The 23,568-nt window shown below is 37.7% G+C and overlaps 1 protein-coding gene and 1 non-coding gene across 2 annotated transcripts in view; both read left to right on the forward strand.

The window, feature by feature from the left end:
- Fut8 (fucosyltransferase 8) overlaps positions 1-23,568 on the forward strand; it is a 129,901-nt gene that overhangs the window by 30,714 nt on the left and 75,619 nt on the right. The window contains exons 2-4 of the mRNA XM_051147960.1: positions 1,362-1,477; positions 1,590-1,752; positions 18,674-18,788. Of these exons, the coding sequence (XP_051003917.1) occupies positions 1,362-1,477; positions 1,590-1,752; positions 18,674-18,788 (394 nt within the window). The remainder of the gene's footprint in view (positions 1-1,361; positions 1,478-1,589; positions 1,753-18,673; positions 18,789-23,568) is intronic.
- LOC127197035 (U6 spliceosomal RNA) lies at positions 18,068-18,169 on the forward strand. The gene has a single exon (XR_007831584.1). It is a non-coding gene; the product is annotated as a U6 spliceosomal RNA (small nuclear RNA).

Here is a 23,568-nt window from a genome sequence, read left to right on the forward strand (position 1 = left end):
TTATACTACTGTCTCAGTTTAGGTTCCACAGTTAAGTTCCTACAAAGGATAATAATTGTAAGAGTAGATAAATTCTCTTTATTTATAACTACACTTTTGAAGAAGAATCATCCCATTATTTAATATTCACAATTTTGCAAAAGAATACGTGTTTGTGTGTTTCCTATGGGAGTTGATATAAATACCAGAAAGCTGCTGCCTTTAAACAGCAAGCTCCTCCCTCCCCACGGTGATCATTTTAGAAGTCAGAAATGATTTCCCCTGAGCTGGAACCAAGGTGTCTAGAGGCAGTATTTCATAGGGAAGCTGCAAGTGAGAAATCTGTTTCCTTATCCAGCCTCTAAAAAGATTCAATTCTCGCTCCTAGATCCTTCCTGCACCCTAAAAGCAAGCAGCCATGTACCCTCTCTATTCTGTAGCAAAGTCTCCCAGTCTCTCTCTCTTTTGTGGGCACACTTGGTTACACTCACCACCCACCAGACCCCCCGCATGCCTCCAGTCTCTGGATCCTTAAACCCATATTCCATGTCTCCTTTTTTGCCTTGTAAAGTAATGATCATAAATTCTAGAAATTAAGATGCAAATACCTTTGGGAGATCACTGTTTATCCTGCCCTAAGGTTTTATTTAGGTATTTATGCCAAAATGGAGTACTGAATATTGATAAAAGTCACATAAAAGCAAGCATGTTCCAAGTTTGGAAAGAAGTGGAACAGATATAGGCTGATGGAATAAGCAAAAGATGCTAGAATTACTGGGTTATTTTTTCAACAATTTATATTATTGAATGATTTTGTTTGTTTATTTCAAACAGAAATAAAGACAATCTCCTTTTTTCTAATGTATTTCTCTTCCATTATCTTTCCCTTTCCTATAAAAGTATTGCTAGTTATGGATGGATTCACAAATTGAAACAGTCATATAACCTGATACTGAGATTAATACAGAATTGCTTTGTCTTTGATATTTGATGACCCTGTAGAGATCCTTTCAGATATATTCTCACCCTCTTTATGTCACTTCACCTTCTCCTACACTTTTGTTATTTTTAGCACCACTATGAAATTGACCATTTTGCCACCAGAGGTGACACCCCAAATAAGGAGAAAGATTTTAGGGAACTACTCTACAGATCTCTTAGCTCTCAGGAGATCTTATATTTCAACTACATAACCATTTTCTGCTCTTGTTCATTCCCGTGCCAGCCGTTATAATTATTCCTGTACTGTTGAAAAGATTCAGTTTGCAACTCTTTTTGGTATGCTTGGTGACCTGCACAGATACTAATCATATGGTGTAGCAAAGTATTCATGTGTTTCGTTGTATGGTATAAATGTTCCCACTTTCCTCTCTGAACCACAGAATACCAGAAGGCCCCATTGACCAGGGGACCGCTACAGGAAGAGTCCGTGTTTTAGAAGAGCAGCTTGTTAAGGCCAAAGAACAGATTGAAAATTACAAGAAACAAGCCAGAAATGGTATGTGATTATGCATGTTCTTCTCCATATTACTATGTTGAGGGTAGCTCAAATCATTGAAAATTCCTCTTACCAAAATGTTAGAAATGCTCATAGTTTCTGTTCTCTGCAGGTCTGGGAAAGGATCATGAAATATTACGAAGGAGGATTGAAAATGGAGCTAAAGAGCTCTGGTTTTTTCTACAAAGTGAACTGAAGAAATTAAAGCACTTAGAAGGAAATGAACTCCAAAGACATGCAGATGAGATTCTTTTGGATATAGGACATCATGAAAGGTACCACGCCCCCACATGCTTCTCCTGGCCTCTCATAAAGATATAATGTATGAATGAGACACTGAGGCTTTTTAAATTTTCTGTGCAGATTAGTAAGTGGTACTGTGTTTAAGTGTGGTAGACTATCTGATATCCCAAAATATAATTACTTACCAAATGCAGTTAATCAGCCAAGCTATATGATATTAAATATTATTCAAAGTGCATTTCTAGGAATCATTACACCATATAAATGCGTCAATTAACAATACATGAAAGTGTCTTCCTGTCAGAATTCTTTGTAAGAATTGGCATTTCAAGTAGAGCATGTGAGTTCACATTATAGTGCCCTGGAACTGACACCGAGGCTGCTGTTGTTTCTAACTTCCAGATAGAAGTTGGGAACTTAAAGATAACACCTTTAAAGGGTTTCTAACGGAAGGTTAGCAGGTTTTGGATAAAGGGGAGTATTCTGTAAATTGTTGCTTGTTTTCTAGAGAGGTGTACATAGGGTCTGCCTACCTAAGTTTGTTTCTCCTATTTAGTGATAAGCAGTTTATCGTCCATAGGAAAGAAAACATTTAGGTGTTAGTGTTCATGCAAATAAAATGTACATGAGGTTCATTCTAAATAAAGTAAACATCCTTTTGCTTATTATATTTAAAAGCCTATGTTCTTAGGCTTCATGGGAATTACTTTCTTATTAGTAAACAATAAAAGAAAAATGATTGTGTTAGTACAGCCTACCGCTGTGAGAGGAAATGAATTACCCCATACAAATAAGAGAGTCAGTCACACAATATTAACATCATCAGCAATAGTACAGTGATTATGAAAGATTACTCTCCTGTTTTAAGTGAAATTACATATAAAGTCTCAGTGTATTAGAATGATTTTAGCAGTATTGTTTTATAAAAACATGAAAGTATAGATTTAAAGGGTTGTTGAATTAATTATTAGGCCCCAAACTAGACAGTCTCCTTGAAAGTTTTTACCCTAGCTAGCAGTAAGCATATACTTGGACCATTAGACCAAATGTTGGCTAATTCTATCCTTAATAGGCTTCTACCCCAATTTTGATTCTTTGCTCCAAGCTTCTATTAAACAGGGCTTTGTATTTGTGTGTGGTTTGCTTATTGTAGTTCTACAGAAAAATGCAGATTTAAACAAGATTTGATATAAATAGATTATGTAGTATAAAAACAATTTGCATATTGACTTCTGATGAAATGTTTACTCAAATAATTTAGTTAAATTACTTGATGAATTCTCAAGTGTTTTTCTAAATAAAAATGATTTTAAATTATTTTATAAATATAATTTGTACATATGCTTTTCTAATTACATAGATAAAGCAAAAATGAGTATAGTAAACCCATGATAAATAACTGTAAATCACCATTACATTTTTTGGTAGTTGAACTTTAAAAAAATTGTAAGTTCTGACATGGCCACTTAGTATATATTAAATATTATTTCACTGAAAACAAAATGCAAAGTACAAGTACACAAGTCCATTTTCTCATATTGTCTTAAATAAAGAGTATATTGACTCTAGGAGAAAATACAGAGTAATAATTCAATTTCTGGAATACAGATTAGAACATAGCAATACAAATAATGAAAAAATATGGTAACACATTAGGGAAATAACCTTTAAAGTAGTGAAATAAACAAAATGCGAGGATTTGTATCATATAGAAAATATCCTCAGAGAAATTGGTCTGAAATTCTCTTTTTTTGTTAGGTCTTTTTTAGGTTTAGGTATCAACATGGCTATGGCCTCATAGAATGAATTTGGTAATGTTCCATCCATTTCTATCTTTTGGAGTAGCTTGAAGAGTATCGGTATTAGCTCTTCTTTGAAGGTCTGGTAGAATTCTGTGCTGAAACCATCTGGTCCTGGGCTTTTTTTGGTTTGGAGACTATCAATGGTTGCTTCTATTTCCATAGGAGAAATAGAACTATTTAATTTGTTTATCTGATCTTGATTCAGTTTTGGCAAGTGGAATCGATCAAAAATTTTGTCCATTTCCCTTAGATTTTCAAATTTTGTGAACATTGATGCAAAAATACTCAATAAAATACTCGCAAAATGAATACAAGAACATATCAAAGATATCATTCACCATGACCAGGTAGGTTTCATTCCAGGCATGGATGGTTTAATATATGGAAATCCATCAATGTAATCCACCATATAAACAAACTGAAAGAAGAAAGCCATATGACCATCTCCTTAGATGCTGAAAAAGCATTTGACAAAATCCAACACCCTTTCTTGTTTTGGAGAGATCAGGAATATAAGGCACATACCTAAACATAATAAAGGCTATGTACAGCAAACCAATAGCCAAAAATCAAATTAAATGGCGAGGTACTCAAGGAAATTCCTCTAAAATCGGGGACCAGACAAGGCTGCCCACTTTCTCCATGTCTGTTCAGTATAGTTCTTGAAGTTCTAGCCAGAGCAGTAAGACAACACAAGGAGATCAAGGGATCCAAATGGGAAAGGAGGAAGTCACATTATCCCTATTTGCAGATGATATGATAGTGTACATAAGTGACCCTCAAAATTCCACCAGAGAACTCCTACAGCTGATAAACACCTTCAGCAAATTGGCTGGATACAAAATTAACTCAAAAAAGTCAGTAGGCTTCCTATATACAAATGACAATCTAGCAAAAGAAGAAATTCGGAGAACTACACCTTTCACGATAGCCACAAGCAATATAAAATATCTAGGAGTAACTCTAACCAAACAAGTGAAGGACTTGTTTGAAAAAGCTTTAAATCTCTGAAGAAAGAGATTGAAGAGGACATCAAAAGATGGAAGGATCTCCCTTGTTCATAGATCGGGAGAATTAACATGGTAAAAATGGCCATCTTACCAAAAGCAATTTACAGATTCAACACAATTCCTATCAAAATACCTACAAAATACTTTGAAGATATTGAAAGATCAATTCTCAAATTCATATGGAGAAATAAAAAACCCAGAATAGCAAAAACAATCCTATACAACAAAAGATCCTCAGGAGGATTCTCCATTCCTGATCTCAAACTGTACTATAGAGCAACAGTAATTAAAACAACATGGTACTGGCGCAGCAACAGGCTGGTTGATCAATGGAATCGAATCGAAGACCCAGAAATGAATCCACACACATATGGTCACTTGATTTTTGACAAAGAAGCCAAATCCATTCAATGGAAAAAAGGTAGCATCTTCAACAAATGGCGCTTGTTTACAACTGGATGTCAACATGTAGAAAAATGCCATTAGACCCACATTTGTTACCATGCACAAAACTCAAGTCCAAATTAATTAAAGACTTCAACATAAAACCAGAGACACTAAATCGGTTAGAAGAAAAAGTAGGGAAGAATCTGTTGTGTGTGTGTGTGAGACAATGCATTATAATTTTAATTTGCATTTCTCTGATAGGCATTGATTTAAGCACCTTTTCGTGTACCTGTTGGCTATTTGTATGTTTTGTTTGGAAAACTATTTAAATTATTTTTCTGCTTTCAGTCAGGTCATGTATTTTGCTGTGAGTACTTTATATATTTTAGTTATTATCCTTTATTGGATATATAATTTAAAAACTATTAAAATTAGAAAATAGCTATACTTATAAGCAAGTATCATACTGTTATGTTTATTATAGATCCATAGTTTAGGGTCCAGAAATGTGATATCTTTAGGCTTGTTCTTCATTCTCAAGATGATTTCACATAATAGCAGTCTTTTCAGTTCCAAAAATAATTTTAAGAATGCTTTATCTGGTTCTATAAAAAATGACATAGCAATTTCTATAGGGACGACATGCAGTAAGGACTTTATAGCAATATTAATTCTTCAACACCATGAACATAGGGTATCTTTTCATTTTGCATCATATATAATTTTTTCATTGGTGCCTTACAGTTTTATAGATCAGTGTATAAGTCTTTACCTCGTTGAAGTTATTCCTACTTTTGACACTATTGTAAATGGGATTGTTTAATTTCTTTCTTTTTTTATATTTCTTTTTTCTTTTTTTCATTTTTTATTAATTTATTCATATTATATCTCAATTGTTAGCCCTTCCCTTGTATCCTCCTATTTCTCCCTCCCTTCCCCTTCCCCCCTTCTCCTCTCCCCTATGTCTGTGATTGAGGGAGACCTCCTCCCCCTATATATGCTCTTAGAGTATCGAGTCTCTTCTTGGTGACTTGCTATCCTTCCTCTGAGTGCCACCAGGTGTTTAATTTCTTTAAGGGATGGTTTGCTAGTATATATGCATGCAATTTGTATATGTTAGTTTTGTGCCCTTCAGCTTTATCAAGTATTTTTATTAATACCACAAAATTTTTGGTAATGTCTTTAGAGCCTCTGTATGTATGATGATGTCAAGTCCAAGCAGATACAGTCTAAATTCTTTTATGGTTTAAATTTGTTATTTCTTTTTCTTGCCTAATTTGTCTGGCTGTGGTTACCAAAACCATTTTAAGTAGAAATGGAAGTATAGAGATGAGTGTCTTTTATTTTGTCCCTTACTTGGTTCTTTTAATGTCAATTTGGTTTTCTCGTATTTGTTGAAGGCTATCAGGGATGCTTTCTTATACTCTTTTCTCTTAGTGTCCTTAATTGGCTTTGGTGTGACAGTAATACTGACTTTTTCAAATGAGTTTGGAAAATTCTCATTTCTTTAATTTATGAAAGAATTTTTATAAAGATTGGCATTGATTTTTCTTTAAATGTGTATAGAATTTACCCTCAAATGTATTTGGTTTGGGGCTTTCATTTAATGTGATTACTAATCTAATCTTTTTGTTTTTTATTGATTTCCTGAAAATTTCTTCATAATTCACTGTTGGGCTCCTCCCTGAGCTCAGTAGTTAGATAAGTTACCTTGAGGAAGTGGTAAGCTTCAGCAGCCGTGCAATGGTAGTGAAGTTCTGTACTGCCCCAACTGCACACAAAACAACACACAGTCCAGATTGGCCTTCTTCAGTGCCTATGGGATCCAAGTGGCTGTCAGAAGTGGTTACAGAATCTTAGGAGAGTTAGAAAATAAATAATCTGATCAGTGAAATAAACATGGACAGTTGTGTGCCAGATAGTATAAGAGAACTGGGCTTTATAGGCAGTTCAAGACATTGCAGTATGAACAGTATTTGAACTGGGCAGTGGTGGTGTACGCTCTTAATCCCAGCACTCATAGAGGCAGAAGCAAGTGGATCTCTGTGAGTTCAAGGCCAGCCTAATTTACCGAATGAGTTCCAGGACAACCAGGGCTACACAGAGAAACCCTGTGTTGAAATAAAACAAAACAGTATTTGATCTTATTAGTCATTGTAATAGTCATGTAGTAGACTTATTTCAGAAAACGAATAAGACCCATCAATGGCAAGATGGCTCAGCTAGTAAAATACTCACTGTCAGGCCTGGGTTCAATGGTGGAAGGGCATAACCAATTCCTACAAGCTGCCTTTCACATGTGCACTGTGGTATGCCACCCCAAGTAAATAGGTGTAACAGAAAGAAAGTGAATAAAAGAATTGAGTGAATTTGAAGTCAGGGTAATGAAACAGTTAACAATAGATGAGATTTCTGAACAAGATTAAAATGTAAACAGCAGAGCTCAGAGAGCCACATTGCAAAGGAAGGGCATTTCATCAGGGTGAGGACATCCAACTTAGAAAAAGAGAACAGACTTAAAATCGTCATCTGAAAATCTTGTTTTTATGGCAAAAGGTACCGTCTGTCTGGAAGGGCCCGAGCCGGACAACCCCAGAAGACCTCTGATCATCTTCAAGCACTGCTAGAGTGCTTGGGTTCTGAAGAGGTCCTGGGAAGGGGCCTTGAGAGCACATCTGTCTCGTTTATTGTTCCATTCTAAAACACACAGACCTCCTAGAGAACTGTGAGAGCCTCATCTGGAGCAACCCACAGGGAGATGAGGCTCATTCCATTTGTGTACTGGGCTTAGCAGGCGAAGAGCACCCGCAAGTGCTGCCGAGGCTAGTCACTGCATCTCATAATCTGACAGGAATTTGTGGGTTTCCCGTTTTATGAAGCCAGTGTAGAAACTCTGGCTGTGACATTTTACACAATGATAACTGAGAAGTGGGGACTAAATATGGAGTGTTGTTGTGACCAGGCTTAAAATATGCTCAGTGAATTTTCTCCCTAAATGAAATTTGTGGCTTCTAGATACTAAGAGAAGTAACCCTAAGCTACGGATACTCTCCACTCTTCTGGTCCCTAAGCTGGGATCTGTTGTGGGGTATCTGTTACACTAAACACAGTTGGTAGGGCTGTTCCTTTTTACATGGATTCCTTCAGATGCTTTCAGAACTTGACAATGTACCTTCTGGGTTTTTTGTTTTTGTTTTTGTTTTTCCAGAACACTGAAGAAAGGGGTAAAGAACTGCAGTTTATTTTCCATTCTCAGTGGACAGGCCGGCATGGTGCCTTTGAAATGCTAGTGGACCTCCTGCAGGCTCTCGTTTTTGTTTAGGCGATACAAGCAGTGACACAAATATTAGATGGAGTAGCTGTACTCTGGTAAAGCATTTTTACACCATAGGGCAGCGACAGATTTCAATTTCATTGTTACTACTCTTGCTCCCTAAAAATGTATTGACTTGTACAAAATCCTGCAGGGAAAAAAATCTCCAGGAGCAAACCTCTGTTATCTTTGTAGCTGGTCACTTGACTAGGTTACCACATTTGCTGTGTGAAATGGTAGAAAATATTGAATTTTATCATGAGTGCTTGGTTTGAGAGGGCCACAAATTTGATAAATAAACTTGACTTTGAAGTTAAACTACTTGAGAAATTCTCTAGTGTTCAGGAAGGGTAACCTGGAGTCTCGGATCACCTCCAAGTGTTCCCTTAAGGACTAAACCCTAAGTGTAACCAGGAGAACACTAGTCAGAACCTAGCATATTGAGCAAAACAGCACTTCAAAGCTCTTAAAGGGTGACATCTGGCACCATCAGTGATTCAGTGCTCAAATTCAGTTCATCAGAGGTACACTTGCCAATAAGAAACAGAAGCAGTTCCACCAAGCTTCACTGTCAGAGAATTAAGTGGAAATGCTGAGGGGGTTATATGAAGCTTCCATTCTTCATTTGTCAAGCCTTCCATCTGTCTGACCCCAAGGAGTTTCTTTGTATTGAATATGTTCTTCTGGAGAGCCCTGTGCAAGATAAAGAAAGGTTGAGAATGAGTTCTGTGAAGTACTGTATTGCAGTGTTTCCAGCCGTACTCAAGGAATACTGTGACAGATAAACCAAAGCTTTGCTCCTTTTATTTTTAAAGACAGGATCTCATTATGTAGTCCTGACTCTTGGTTGGCTTGGGAACTGGTTATGTAAACCACATTGCTCTCAAACTCAAAAAGATATGCCTAGCATGACATAACTTATAAGATATGGCTTAAATGTAATGGTAGACACATCGAACTCTATGCATCTAAGTTGCAGTGTCCCACCAATAATTCAGGAACTGTTGGAAATACCTAAAACATAGATGTTTGCTATATTTTCTTTTTAAATGTAAGTGTTTACAACTGCCGATACACTTAGCACTCCTGCTGCATCCAAGGGTGAGCTTGTTGTGTTTACATTTTGTTTGTCTTGAGTTATGTCTTCATTTACTCCGTATTTCTTTGACCCATGGAATTTTCAGGAAAAATTCCCCGTTTTTTGTTTTGTGGGTTTTGTTTTTGTGTTTGTTTGTTTGTTTTGTAGTGAGTAGTGGTACCCAGTATGAGGCTGTGGGAATAGCCCAGTGGTAAAGCATTTGTTTGGCACATGCCAGGCTCTGGGTTGGATAAGAGGCCTAAAGGAAGGGAGAATATGATTTTAATCTTATATTTGTTAAGCCTTACTCGAAGCATGACATACCATGTCCACGAGAGCACAGACCCAGTTTAGACAAGACTGCTTTAAGACCATATGCGAAGGAGCTGGGGCCTAAGTACACAGCTGCTTCTGTTTTCATAATGTAGAGATCAAGGTCGGTGAGTCTCATCGAGGTTCTGGTGGTAAGAAAGGTAGGGAAGAACTTCTTTATCCCTTGCTTGATGGTGTTCTGTATGGTGTAGGCACCATGTTCTCTCTTCTGGAACGTGACTGTCACCAGTCATTAAACACAGGCTAGAAGCCAAATACCACACTTAGCTCACTTGAGAATTTTAGCAAAATAGCATTTATTTGATTAATCTTTATGTATGATCTGATAACTGGTAGGGTTCTGTCTGCTACCATGATAGGTAATCACCAGGTAGTAATTAGTAACAGTCTTGACTTTTAGAAGGATTCTAAGGAATTTATAGGGTTATAGAGTAGGCTCAGTGGTTAAGGACACTTGTTGCTTTCACAGAAGACCTGGGCTTGATTCCTAACATCCACATGGCAGCTCACAACCATCTCTAACTACAGTCAAAGGGGTTTCAGTGCCAACTTCTGACCTTTTTGGGCGCTAGGTACACATGTGGTATACTTCTTTATACATAGGAAAACCACATATTTAAATAATAAAATAAATCTTAAATGTAAGTGAAGAACTTCGAGGACTATGCTACCGAGTAGTGTATTTCTTGTTCCGTGGACCCCAAGCCACAGCTCCCCTGCGTCTCCAGTGGAGCTCAGTCTGATCTGCTTGCCGCTGTGTTTCATAGTAATGCGGCCACGTAGTTTTGCTGTTTTTATACCATTACTCATGAATAGCTTCGACCCTTTCTCTTAATAGTGAGATGAAGTATATATTTTGGAATGGCGTTTTTTGCCATTTTGGTTTTATGGTCTATATGGTGCTATGAATTCAGTGCTTAGGTTTATACCTTAACCTCTGAGTCTATTGTGAATTTTTGTATTATCACCCTTTAGATTGCTGCAGAGACTTATTTGGCTTAATTACGACTATTGTGATTCTTTTGCTTTCCTCATCCTGCCAGATACTAGTTTCCTTTTCTGCTTTTAAAGAATAGGAAGGCTCACAGAGCCGAATAGACAGTGATCTATTTCTCAGTTAAGTTAACTGAAGCTCCTGGGAAACAAAACGAAACTATCTGTGGAGCAGCGCTCTCATCTCCCATGCTGAGTCCATATCATCTTATTATCAGTAATGTGTAATGACAGCACTGCTAATAGCAAATAATCAGGGCTACATAGGGCTCAGTGTCCTGGTTAGAAATTGGCTGATATACAAAAGGCCATTATGGAGTCTGGGAAAGGGCTTTGGAGATAAGGAATATAGTTATCTGTCTAATAATAGGGAAAGATTGATAGGTTAATGGCTTGCACATTGTAAGATTAAATTTTTGATCATAGGTGTTATGTGGCCTAGTAACTTTGTTTTGTTTTGTTTCCCACTATCTTTGAAAGGCTCAAGAATTGCTGTTTCCACTCTTGAAATGTTAAGTTTTACAGTTCTTCAGATCAGATCTTTGTGTTTTATGTCACACACACACACACACACACTCACTCACTCACTCACATGGAATGAATGATCTTAATTTCTTTGAGATGTGATTTGTTTGAGGTTTTTAGCCTACAATGTGTATACTCTTTTTCAACTTTTTAATTTCTATGGACAGAATGTTTTTCTGTGGACATCCAGGTGTATTTCGAAGTGATAGAAAATCCTTTGTAGCACTAGTGAATACAGGGAAATATTTTCATGGGAAGTTGTTCTTATTCTGTTTATCACTTAGTCTGTTTACCATTTATGAATTTTACATCTTTAAGGAATTCTTCTCCCTTTGAAATGAAGTTTACATTAAAGATCTAGGTGGAAGATTATATTGCACCTAGTAGCCATTGTTCTGTTTTGCCTGCCTCCACTGTTATTGGGAGGGGGCATGGGAGTAAGGGTGTTCCAAACTGAAGAATGATTTGCATATTAAAATTAATGCTCTATTAAGGATTGTCTTTATGCCAGTCACTAATGATAGTGTCATCATTCATCATCAACCACATTATATAACATTATATAACCACGTTATCAATGTAATAACCCTGAAGAAAGCAAAATTACAGTAGTCCCTTTCTATCTTTTGTTTGTTTTCTAGTCTTTTAGCCATTGTTAACCACAGTTCAAAAATACTAAATTGAAAATTCCAGAAATAAACAATTTACAAGTTTTAAATTGCACATCATTCCAAGTGGTAGAGATCTCATACCATGTTACCAGGATGCAAATCATCTCTTTGTATATCCAGTCCATACTACATATGCCAACTGTGAGTCAGTCACTTAGTAGCTGCAAGAGACTGTTGCAGCTTTCCAATGCTTGTTTTCATGTAGACCTTGCTTTACTTAATAACACTGCAAAGTGAAGAGGTAAATATATTAATTTCTTACTATGTATAAATATAAATTAAACATGTATACATATAGGAAGAAATGGTACTGTATATAGTTTTAGGCATCAACTGAAAGGGGGTCTCCAAATATATCTCTGATGGATAAGGGGGACGTACTCTAAGCCTGCTTATAGCTATTCTTAGACATGGAGAAATGAAGTAACTGTATTAGTTACTTTCCTTGTTAGTGCGATCAACTACCTGACAAGAAGCAACTTAAGGACCGAAGGTTTGATTCTCAGTTTGAGAGTACAGAAAATTCTTGGCAGGAAACTGAAGGTGGAAAGAGAATTATTTGCAGTCAGGAAACAAAATGATGAGTGCAGGTGCTCCACTTGCTTTTTCCTTCTTATTCAGTCTGGGACTCCAGCACAGAGAAAGGTGCTGCCTACATTCAACTTGAATCTGTAGCCAAGCCTTTTCGAAAATACCCGCATTAGCTGGGCATGCTGTAATCCCAGCACTTGGGGAGGCGAGGGGAGACAGATCTCTGTGAGTTCAAAGCCAACCTGGTCTACAGAACAAGCCAAGGATACACAGAGAATACTTTCTGTTAGAAGAAGAAGGAGGAGGAGGAGGAGGAGGAGAAGAAAAGAAAAAGAAAGAAAAACACACACACACACACACACACAGAGAGAGAGAGAGAGAGAGAGAGAGAGAGAGAGAGAGAGAGAGAGAGAAGAGAAGAGAAAAAGGAAATACCTGCATTGATTCAGTGCTTCTCAATCTAATGAAACTGACCGTGAGAGTAATAACCATCACTGCAACTTTAGACAAATCTCACATAATTTTTCTTGTGTGTGAGCTAGGCTTATCCAGGGACTAGATTTTGCAGCAATCTCCCTCAGTCAAGTTTATCTTAGTAAATGTTGACTCATCACCTTCGGATTATTCTTGTATGAATTTTAACTGTATTGGCCCTTGAGGGAAATTTTTGTTTTAGCATTTTGAATCAGCGATAAATAAAAATGTTCCTGTTATAGTTTCCTTAATGGCAAAATTGAGACTGACTATACACCCTCCCTTTTCACATAAAAGTTTAATGACTATGAAAATAGAAAAATGACTCTGGAAAATGCAATAGCACAGACATAGACAGCTTTTGAAATAAAGCCCTCATAGCTGGCTGACTCTAAAGTCACACAGTCTATTCCAATGTTCTCATTGCCATCAGGCATCTGTACCCTCACTTTGCTGATCCCTAACCTTGCCGAGGCTTACATATGCTAAGTCTTAATGTGGCCTCATATGAAGCCATCATACTGCCAAACTATGAGATTTCTTGATACTTTCATGATAAAAGCAAATAAAGCAAAATATCCAGCTTTGGTGAGTTTTTAAAAAAAGATTTTTTATTATTATTATTATTATTATTATTATTATTATTATTATTATTATTATTATTATTATTATTATTATTATTATCGTCGTCATCGTGCTCTGCCTGCATGTACACCTGCATGCCAGAAGAGGGCATCAGATCAGATTATAGATGGTTATGAGCCACCATGTGGTTGCTGGGAATTGAACTCAGGACCCACCTGAAGAGCAGTCAGTGCTATTAACCTCTGTGCTGTCTCTTCAGCCTAGCTTTGGCGATCTTGTATGGAGCATGGCTCAGGCTGTGGAATCCCCGAAAAACCAAGGATTTCTGCAAAATGCTTTTTAAATCACCATAATTCTCAGTAATAGGCCACAACTTTCTGATTTGATTATATTCAGGCCTTTAACATAGGAAACTACATTTTTTAGGATTGCAACATCCAGACATTGTTGAGTTGATGAGGAAATAATATGATATTAGCTTTGTTTTCTGTCATTACTGACTTAGTTGTGTGGTCTGTGATTGGGAGAGGCGTTTATGGCATTTGAGAATCAAATTTAGTGGATAGAGAGTAGTATGGTGTATTGGCATTCTCACTGATTATTGTGCTTTATTTGTTTTTATCCTGACATGTTATTGTGGGTATGAGTGAAATTCATACATTGTTTGAGTATATGTGTACATTACACAGTGATTAAATCTAACCCCCCTTTATATACCCATGCCCTAATCTCACTTTCTCAACCGCTAGCTAGGACTACTTTTTATTATAGTTTATTTTTTTAAAAATCACATATGATCTTAGCCATTCTGATGGGTGTAAGATGGAATCTCAGAGTTGTTTTGATTTGCATTTCCCTGATGACTAGGGAGGTTGAGCATTTCTTTAAGTGTTTCTCAGCCATTTGATACTCCTCTGTTGACAATTCTCTGTTTAGTTCCAAGCCCCATTTCTCAATTGGGTTATTCAGTTTGGTGGTGCTTAATTTCTTGAGTTCTTTATATATTTTGGGTATTAGACCTTTGTCAGATGTAGGGTTGGTGAAGATCTTTTCCCAGTCTGTAGGCTGTCGCTTTGTTCTGTTGACAGTGTCTCTTGCCTTACAGAAGCTTCTCAGCCTCATGAGGTCCCCTTTATTAATGGTTGACCTTAAGGCCTGGGCTGTTGGTGTTCTGTTCAGGAAGTTGTCTCCTGTGCCAATATGTTCCAGGCTCTTCCCCACTTTTTCCTCTAAGTGACTTAGTGTCTCTGGTTTTATGTTGAGGTCTTTAATCCACTTGGATTTGAGTTTTGTGCAAGGTGACAAATATGGGTCCAGTTGCATTTTTTTACACATAGACCTCCAGTTAGACCAGCACCATTTGTTGAAGATGCTATCCTTTTTCCATTGAATGGATTTGGCTTCTTTGTCGAAAATCAAGTGACCATATGTGTGTGGATTCTTATCTGGGTCTTCGATTCGATTCCACTGATCAACCAGCCTGTTGCTGTGCCAGTACCATGCTGTTTTAATTACTATTGCTTTATAGTACAGTTTGAGATCAGGTATGGAGATTCCTCCAGAGCACCTTTTATTGTACAAGATTGTTTTAGCTATTCTGGATTTTTTTGTTTTTCCATATGAAGTTCAGAATTGAACTTTCAATGGCTTGCCGGTTCTGGTGGCCATAATAGTTTTTATAGAATTTCTTCCAAATTAGGCTTAATGGGTTTTCTGCCTAGTTGAAGCCGTGTCAATAAAATGTACTATTTTTTTAAACATATGTCCCTATGCATGTGTATGTGTATATACATGTTTATTTTAATTTTAATGTTAAACATACAATATTGGGTTTTCTTAGTCATTTGCTAAGTAATTGGGGTTTTATTCCACTGTGCTTTAACTTCAACAGTAATACTGCTCTTCAACACTGACATTTGCAATAGGTTTTGTGACCGTTAGTACTTGATGAGTAGGAGGAACGAGTGGATGTTTTGAAGTCTATGAGACATAAAGAACTTTGTGTTGTGATAGAGATTTATACAACTGTGAAAACATTGCAAGTTTCCAGCTGAGCTTTACATCATGATTATAATTAAAGACTTCTGTGCTTCTCAGATAAAGTCATAATCCTGTGTGGTCAATATGTTAAGCAGGTTTACATTACCACAGTGAAATAAATGGAAACAGGCAGTTTTATAAAGAAAAGAGACTTGTTTACAGGCCTGGTACTCCCAGCGTCATGATAGAAGTATGTGTGGAAGAGCTTGCATGTCCAAACAGATAGTCTAGGACAGAGGGAGAGAGGCAGGCAGAGAGAGAGAGAGAGAGAGGCAGGCAGAGAGGCAGGCAGAGAGAGAGAGGGAGAGAGGCAGGCAGAGAGAGAGAGAGAGAGGCAGGCAGAGAGAGAGAGAGAGGCAGGCAGAGAGAGAGAGGCAGGCAGAGAGAGAGAGGCAGAGAGAGAGAGAGAGGCAGGCAGAGAGAGAGAGGCAGGCAGAGAGAGAGAGGCAGGGAGAGAGAGAGAGAGAGAGAGAGAGAGAGAGAGAGAGAGAGGCAGAGAGAGAGGCAGGCAGAGAGAGAGACAGGCAGAGAGAGAGAGGAGAGAGAGGGAGGCAGAGAGGCAGAGAGGCAGAAAGAGAGGCAGAGAGAGAGAGAGAGAGAGAGAGAGAGAGAGAGAGAGAGAGAGGCAGGCAGAGAGAGAGAGGCAGGCAGAGAGGGGGAAGGAGGGAGGGAGCAAGGGAAGGGGAGGAAGGAGAGGAGGAGAGGAAAGGAGAGGAGAGAGAGAATGTGAATGATGTCACGTAGCTTCCTTTGAGGGTGTTCCTCACTCAGGAACCTCAGGAACCCCTTCAAGATAACCCCTTCCCATCCTACCATTTCCCAATGCTGCTACCCTGAAGATTAAAATTTTGATTATAATGGGCCTTTGGGGGACACTCAGAGAGCATTCAAGCCATAGATGGTGGTAATTTAACTCAGTAACAAAAAAGCATTACAGGCTACACAATAAGGCAGCTCACTTTGATAATATGGGAAAAAATTGAATTTGAAACTGTTCTCAGCATGTAACCTAGCAGTTTAATTTGTGAAAGAGGCGCTTAAATTTTTTTCTGTATAAAAAGAAATAATCTTAATCTTAAGTTAGAATGACATATAAAATCAACAAACACTGCATTTTAGACTCTTTACCATGTTCAAAAAGAGTAAAGATAGAAATAGCTAAGCTCCAGTGTGTCCTGTGAGTAGGTGCTGTTGACACCAATAAATGCCTAAAATCCTGTGACAGTGACCTGTTGTTCCAAAGCATGTTCAAAGCCATTCTCCTACTAACATAGGCTGAATATTCGGAACTGTATCATAAAATTTTAATTGTTGTTTTAAATCAGCATTTTTCCTTTTTTCAAATGTGTTGTTATCACTTATTCATAGTACAAATGGTATTCTGTGAGTTGCCAGTATTCACTTACTAAATGATATAACACTTAGTTAAGAACCAGAAAAAAGAAAGATTTACCAAGACCAGGTCAGTTACTCCTAGATAACTAACTCACAGTTGTTGACTCATTTCTACACTTGCTAAAGGGGCCTTTCTTGTTGGCCAGTTTTCTTCTCCAAAGTCTTACAGAGACTGAAGACTGGTTAGTTTTTATGCCTAGACTTCTTTACCACATATTACGGCCATTGCCAACCAATAACTCGTTTTTCCCTTTAGGTGTGTAATTATTAGTCTGTGGCTTTTATACTCAAGGGAAATGCTGTAAAACAACTTTCTGTGGGTTTCTGGAATTGGGACCCTTGAATGGAAGGAGAGAAAGGAGAGGGGGCAAGTGAGAGAAGAAGGGAGCCAACTTGGGGAAAGGTGGTAGGATGTTGGCTATTTATAAGCAGATTAATCTAGGAAAGCCTTATGGAGAAGGTGACATTTGAGAAAATATTTGAAGGACATTTGGTTAGTCCTGTGACCGATATAAAAATAAACAATGAAGCATTAGAGATCAGGTCAAATGATGGGCCATGGTGTATGGGGCCGTAGGAGTCAAAAAGTGACTTTGGCTTTGATTCTTGAGTGATTCGAAGGGTCAATTCAATGTGAAGTATAAAGCAGAAGTGTTCTTTGATTAGTAAAGGATCTGGCCACTACGAATAACTCTATACATAAGCAAGACTGGAAGCTGGGAGAATTGTAGAGAGCTGCTATAGTGATCCCAGTGAGAGAAGGTGGCAGCTTAGTTGGTAACATTACTGGTAGAGACTCATGGTCAGAAACTGGTTTTATATTTATTTGCTGACAGATTATCTGGGGCTTGTTAGAGAAAGAGGGATGCTCTTTTTGCTTTCTTTAATACTAAGTGCAATCCATTGCTTTTACTTAATGCAATGTACATAAAACTATCTGTACCAATTCTGAAGTATCTCTTCGTATTTTGCAGGGTATTTTAGTTTATTGCTAGGAAATCTACCATGTTATGATTGAAATTACTGATGGCAACAGATGAGAAAGTATCTTAATCATTCCATTAGTTTTGATGAGAGAACAGCAAATTATGGCCCAAGGGCAAAACCTAGTTCTTTTCCTAGTTTTGTTATAAAGTTTTATGGGAACAGAGCCGTACCTATTCTATTACTTATTGCTTATGGCAACTTCTGCTACAAACGTAACAGAGAATGCTCCCTTTGGCAGTAGGATACTAAAACTGGAATGATACAGAGTTTAGGATGGCTTCTGCAGAAAGGTGACATGACAGTTTATGAAACATTACATACTTTCAAAAGTTAAAAAGCAACTGAGGATCACAGAACCTAAAATCTTAGTACCTGTTTCTTTAAAGCAAAACTTGTTAAAGCTTGATTGTTTAGAGCATTTTAAAAGATTTATGTCAAGTTTTTCCTTTAATCTTTTCCCAAGTACTCAGTGGAATATTAAGAAGGGTTATATGGTAAGAGTGAGGACGCAGTGGTATTATTCAAATACCAATACCTTGCCTACTGAATTGCATTCTTAATACTTCGGGTTTTTTTTTTTTTTTTTGAAAACAGTGTAGCTGGTTGGCCTGTGGAAAAACGTTATGTATCTTTTCAGCAGAATAGATTTTCTATAGTAATGAATCATGGATGATAGAGAGTTGATTTTTGAATTTCATAGCCTTAATGGAAAATGATGCTCGTCTCCCTGAGCATGAGACTTTCTGAACAATTTGGCTCCTTTATGGTTTTGTGTAATCCAGTGAAAGAGTAAAAATAAGTGGATCTCTAATGTCACTTGCTTTCACAGGTCTATTATGACAGATCTATACTACCTCAGTCAAACAGACGGAGCAGGTGATTGGCGTGAAAAAGAAGCCAAAGATCTGACAGAGCTGGTCCAGCGGAGAATAACATATCTCCAGGTAAGAGGGTTAGGTTAAAAGTGGAAAAAAATCATAATAAAATAATAAATAAATAAATTTTGCTTTTAAAAAGTCTTTATATTGCTCTTTTAAAAAATTAACTCATTCATTTGCAAATTTATTCAGCTAGACAATATTTTATGCTTCAGGACAGCAGCAGCTCAAAGTGTATAAAAGGAGCTACTTCTTCACAAACACACAAACTATACAATTATTAGCATGCTATATTTTGTAGGAGATGCCTATTGGCATTTTGACAAAGGAGACACCAGAGATAGTTTATGGAGGATGTGTTATCTGAACCTACTGTGAAGGGGGTCGACACTGATTTCTACACCAAGGCATGCTTCCGCATGCTTGCTGATGAGTACTCTGTGAGCAGTGGCTCATAGCAGCGTAAAAGTAATACAGGGTCCCAAATGTGAGCTGAACTCTTCAGTTTGTCTGGAGGTTTAGGTTGTTGTTTAACAAGAGAGATGGGAGCCTGCAAAGAGATTTGAGAGCTATATTATAGAGGGCAAACTTTATGATGTATGAACATTAAATGATTAATGTGAAAGATTTATTTTGATTTATTTGTCAAGAAATAAGAAACATTGATAAACCTGTTAGGGGCTTTTTATGTTGTCTTTTTTGTGTCTTCTTTTTAAGTCTGATATGCATATATAGACAGCTATTTGTAAGGAAACCCTTTTGAATTTTATTTTATTGTCATTGTTTTATAGGCGTGTTCTGGTTTTGCTTTCACAACATCCTGGTTTTCTTTGTTCATCCTCCCCCTCCCCCACCCCCACCCCCTACCCACTGTGTTCAGGATTAAACCCAAGGCCCTGAGCATGGTAAGCTAGTGGCAGCCTAATTTTTAAAGCGTTTTACTCATAAAAGGTACACTGAAGACAGAATCTAAAAGTTGTACTTTGGTTAAACTGTGTCAGTATTTGAGGACTCTAGAAGCAGCAGGAGCATTTAGGACAGTGAGATTGTAGCACAAGCAGAAGAATTGAGAGGTGTTGGACGTGTGATTGGAAGTGGAGACAAACTTGCAGAGATTGGAAAAATACAGTCAGTTGACCTTTCTAAATAATTGAAAGAGCTGAAATGGTGGGAATGGAAGCGTCTTTAACTGGCAATAAGTTGAGAGAAAATTGTTTTGAGGAAAACATAGTATAGAAGAGACATTCAACACTGAATAAGAAATGCTTCAAGTTGAAATAACCATTACGTGTCCTCTACGCAGTCCTTTTCTCATTCTATGATAGCGTGGTTTCCATGTACAAGAGCTATGTTTTTCTTTAAGGTTAGAAGCAAAAGGGCAGTTGATGACATGCTATATATTTAAGGCACCTGTTTTCATGCAGGTAAATGGGGGCAATAAAATGTTTAGGGATCATTAAAAACCCACTTGGTGTTGGCATGTTCTCTTAGTCTCATACTCCCGTGACCATTCATTAGACAAGCCTGCAGAATGAGAACCACTTTGCCTCCTACAGGGAAGAGGTAATTATCTCTTCTCAACTAGATGTTCATTCAGTGAACTGTGAGCACCTGGTGGTACAAGTCATCATCTCCTTTATGAATAAAATGGAAGTAACAATGGTTTTTTAACTTCTACATACTCATTAAACTTTCAGCCATTGTATTTAAAATATGATTTAAATTATAAGCACACTGTAACAAGTACCTGCCACTGGCTTTATTTTCTTTCTCTTATTTAAAATCTACTCTTTGGATCACATTGCATGTATCAGTATTTCATTATTTTAAACTGTGATTCATACTACATTTATGGATGCACCACTGTTTGTTTACTTATTTATTTGCCTTTTGAGAGACATTCAGTTATTTCCAGTTTGAGGCTATTATAAATACTCTTTTAAAACATCCACATACAGATGTTTACATGGGCTTATGCTTTCATGCTTTTTCAAAATACCTAAGTGTAGAATGTATGGTGTTTTTTTTTTTTCAGTAGAGAAATTTTTGTCAGGTTTTCATTCATTCTCCCATTTACCATGAATTCCAAAGTGACAGTGGCAGAAATGGGCACATTCATAATACTTTTGCTTTCAGTAATAATTCAGATACTCAGAAATTTAATATTTTCCCCAATAAATAGAGAAAATATCAGATAGCCATAATTTTAGCTTCATCATCCTTATTGAAAATCTATTATGTCTCTTCAGGTTCTCAGTGGAAATGATGTGGTACAGGAAACATTCAGATATCTATACAGACAATTCTCAGAATTCTAGTCTTTGCTACTGGGTCTGAGTATTCTAATACAGTTACCCCAGCACTTAAAATATTGTATGTATTGTGTTTTTCTTCTTATTTTTAAAATTGAAAATAGATTTATTTTCATATAATATATCCTGATTATGGTTTCTCCTCCTTCTGCTCCTCCGAGTTCCTCTACCACTCCCCTCCAAACTGGACCCATGCCCTTTCTGTCTCTCATTGGAAAACAGGCATCTAAGGGGTTATAATAAAATAAAATAAAAAACACATTAGAATAAAACAAAATAAACAGAAGGCATAAGAAACAAGTATATATGCAGAGACCCACTCATCAGCACACTGGGGAATCCCAAAAAGAACACAAAACCTGAAGTCATAATATTTATACAGAGAGAGAGAGAGAGAGACAGAGAGAGAGAGAGACAGAGACAGAGAGAGAGACAGAGAAACTGAAAATGAATAAAATGAAACAAGGAATCTCCAATGATGCCTTTGAGTTTGTTTACTGTTGGCCATTTACTACAAGACATGTAGCCTACTCTTTAGGGTGATTTGTTTCCCCAGTGCTGGTGGGAATGCAAACTTGTACAACCACTTTGGAACTCTATCTGACACTTTCTCAGAAAACTGGGAATAGGGCTTCCTCAAGGTCTAGCTATTCCACTCCTTGGAATATACCCAGAAAATGCTCCACCACACAACAAGGACATGTGCTCAACCATGTTCACAGCTGCCTTATTCATAATAGCCAGAACCTGGAAACAGCCTAAATGTCCCTCAGCTGAAGAATGGATAAAGAAACTGTGGTACATTTACACTATGGAATACTACCCAGGAAATCCTGAAATTTGTGGACAAATGGTTTGAACTAGAAATGATCATACTGAGTGAGTTAACGCAGAAGCAGAAAGACTCACATGGTATATACTCACTTATAAATGGGCACTAGCCCAAAAGGCATGTCCCATGAAAGTCTTCACTTACCAGGAGATTGGGATAGATGTGAGGACATCCCACTGGGACTCTAGGTAAGACAAATATAGGAGATGGGGAAATAGAAGGACCCAGGGGGTCCTAAAAACCTACAAAAAGAGCATTGTGATGGGTGGGTAGGGGCCCAGGGGGGTCTGCTCAAACTGCTGTACAACCAAGAACAATAGAAGTAGTAAACATCAAACCCCTACTCTGATCTACCCAATGGTCAGGACATTCTCCACAGTAATGTGGAGAATGGGGACTGACACTGACATGAACTCTGGTGCCCCATATTTGACCACCTCCCCTTGGTGGGTAGGCCTGATGGCACTCAAAGAAAGAATAAGCAGGCTACCAAGATGAGACTTGATAGCCTATGACCATATAGTGGGGGAGGAGGTCCCCCTCAGTCACAGACCTAGGGGAGGGGAATAGGGTGAAAGCGGGAGGGAGGGAGGAATGGGAGGGTACAAGGGATGGGATAGCAGTTGAGTTGTAACTGAATAAATTAATAAAATTAAAAAAAAGAAAACTAAAATTCCATTTGAACGTAGTTATCAATTGGAGGTTGTTTCTGGCTTATGGATGGGGGCCACGTGTGCACTTCTTTCAGCTCTAGGACACCATCTGAATCTGATTTCAGAAATGGGTATACCATTTACATTCTTTTTCCTCTTTTATTTATAGATTTATCTATTCACGTGCATGTGCTTGCCCATGAATGAATGTGAGGTTGGAAGTCAACTTGCTAGGACTGGTTCTCTCCTTCCACCATGTGTGTTCCATAAACTGAAGTCAGGTTATCAGGGTTAGTGCCAGCACCTTTACCCCACTGATCTATCGTGGTGTCCCTGTTAGTCCATGTTAGTTCTCCTACATCCTCATTAACACTTAGGACAGTTGGTTTTATTTTAGCCGCTTAGGATTGTTTTAATAGTAAGCCATGGGTTTAGTTTGTATTTTCTTTTGAGTGAGTCGAATGGTACCTCTCTATTTGCTTATTTACCATCTTTGTATCCTATCCTCCCTCCCCTCCCCCCCCGTTTGTGCGGGAGCATGTGTGTAACAGTGCACACCTACTTGGGCCAGGCAGTGGACAACATCAGGTGTCACTCCTCAGGTGCTTGTCACCATTTTGTTTTGTTTGAGACTCACAACCGTGCCAAGCTTTTTTTCACATGAGTTCTGGTGATCTAACTCAAGTCCACATGCTAGCGAGGCCAGCCAACTGAGCTGTCTTCCCAGTCCCTTTATACCTTTTTTGGTGAAGTACCTGTTCACATCTTTTGATCAACTTTTAGTTGGAATATTAATTTTCTTATGATTGAGTTATTGAAGCTGTTTATTCTAGATATAAATCTTTTATTGTTAATCTGGAAATCTTTTACAATTTATAGCTTAATGATTTTCTTTTAAAGAATTTAAAAATGTTTTTATGTGTATGGGTATTAGTCTGCGTTATATGTATATGCACCATGCACATGCCTGGTGCCCGCATTCCAGAAGACAGTGTCAGATCCCCTGGCAAGGCAGTTACAGGCAGTTGTTAGTTGCCAGGTATGTGCTG

This window comes from Acomys russatus, chromosome 1 (assembly GCF_903995435.1).
Source record: "Acomys russatus chromosome 1, mAcoRus1.1, whole genome shotgun sequence".
Classification (NCBI taxonomy): domain Eukaryota; kingdom Metazoa; phylum Chordata; class Mammalia; order Rodentia; family Muridae; genus Acomys; species Acomys russatus.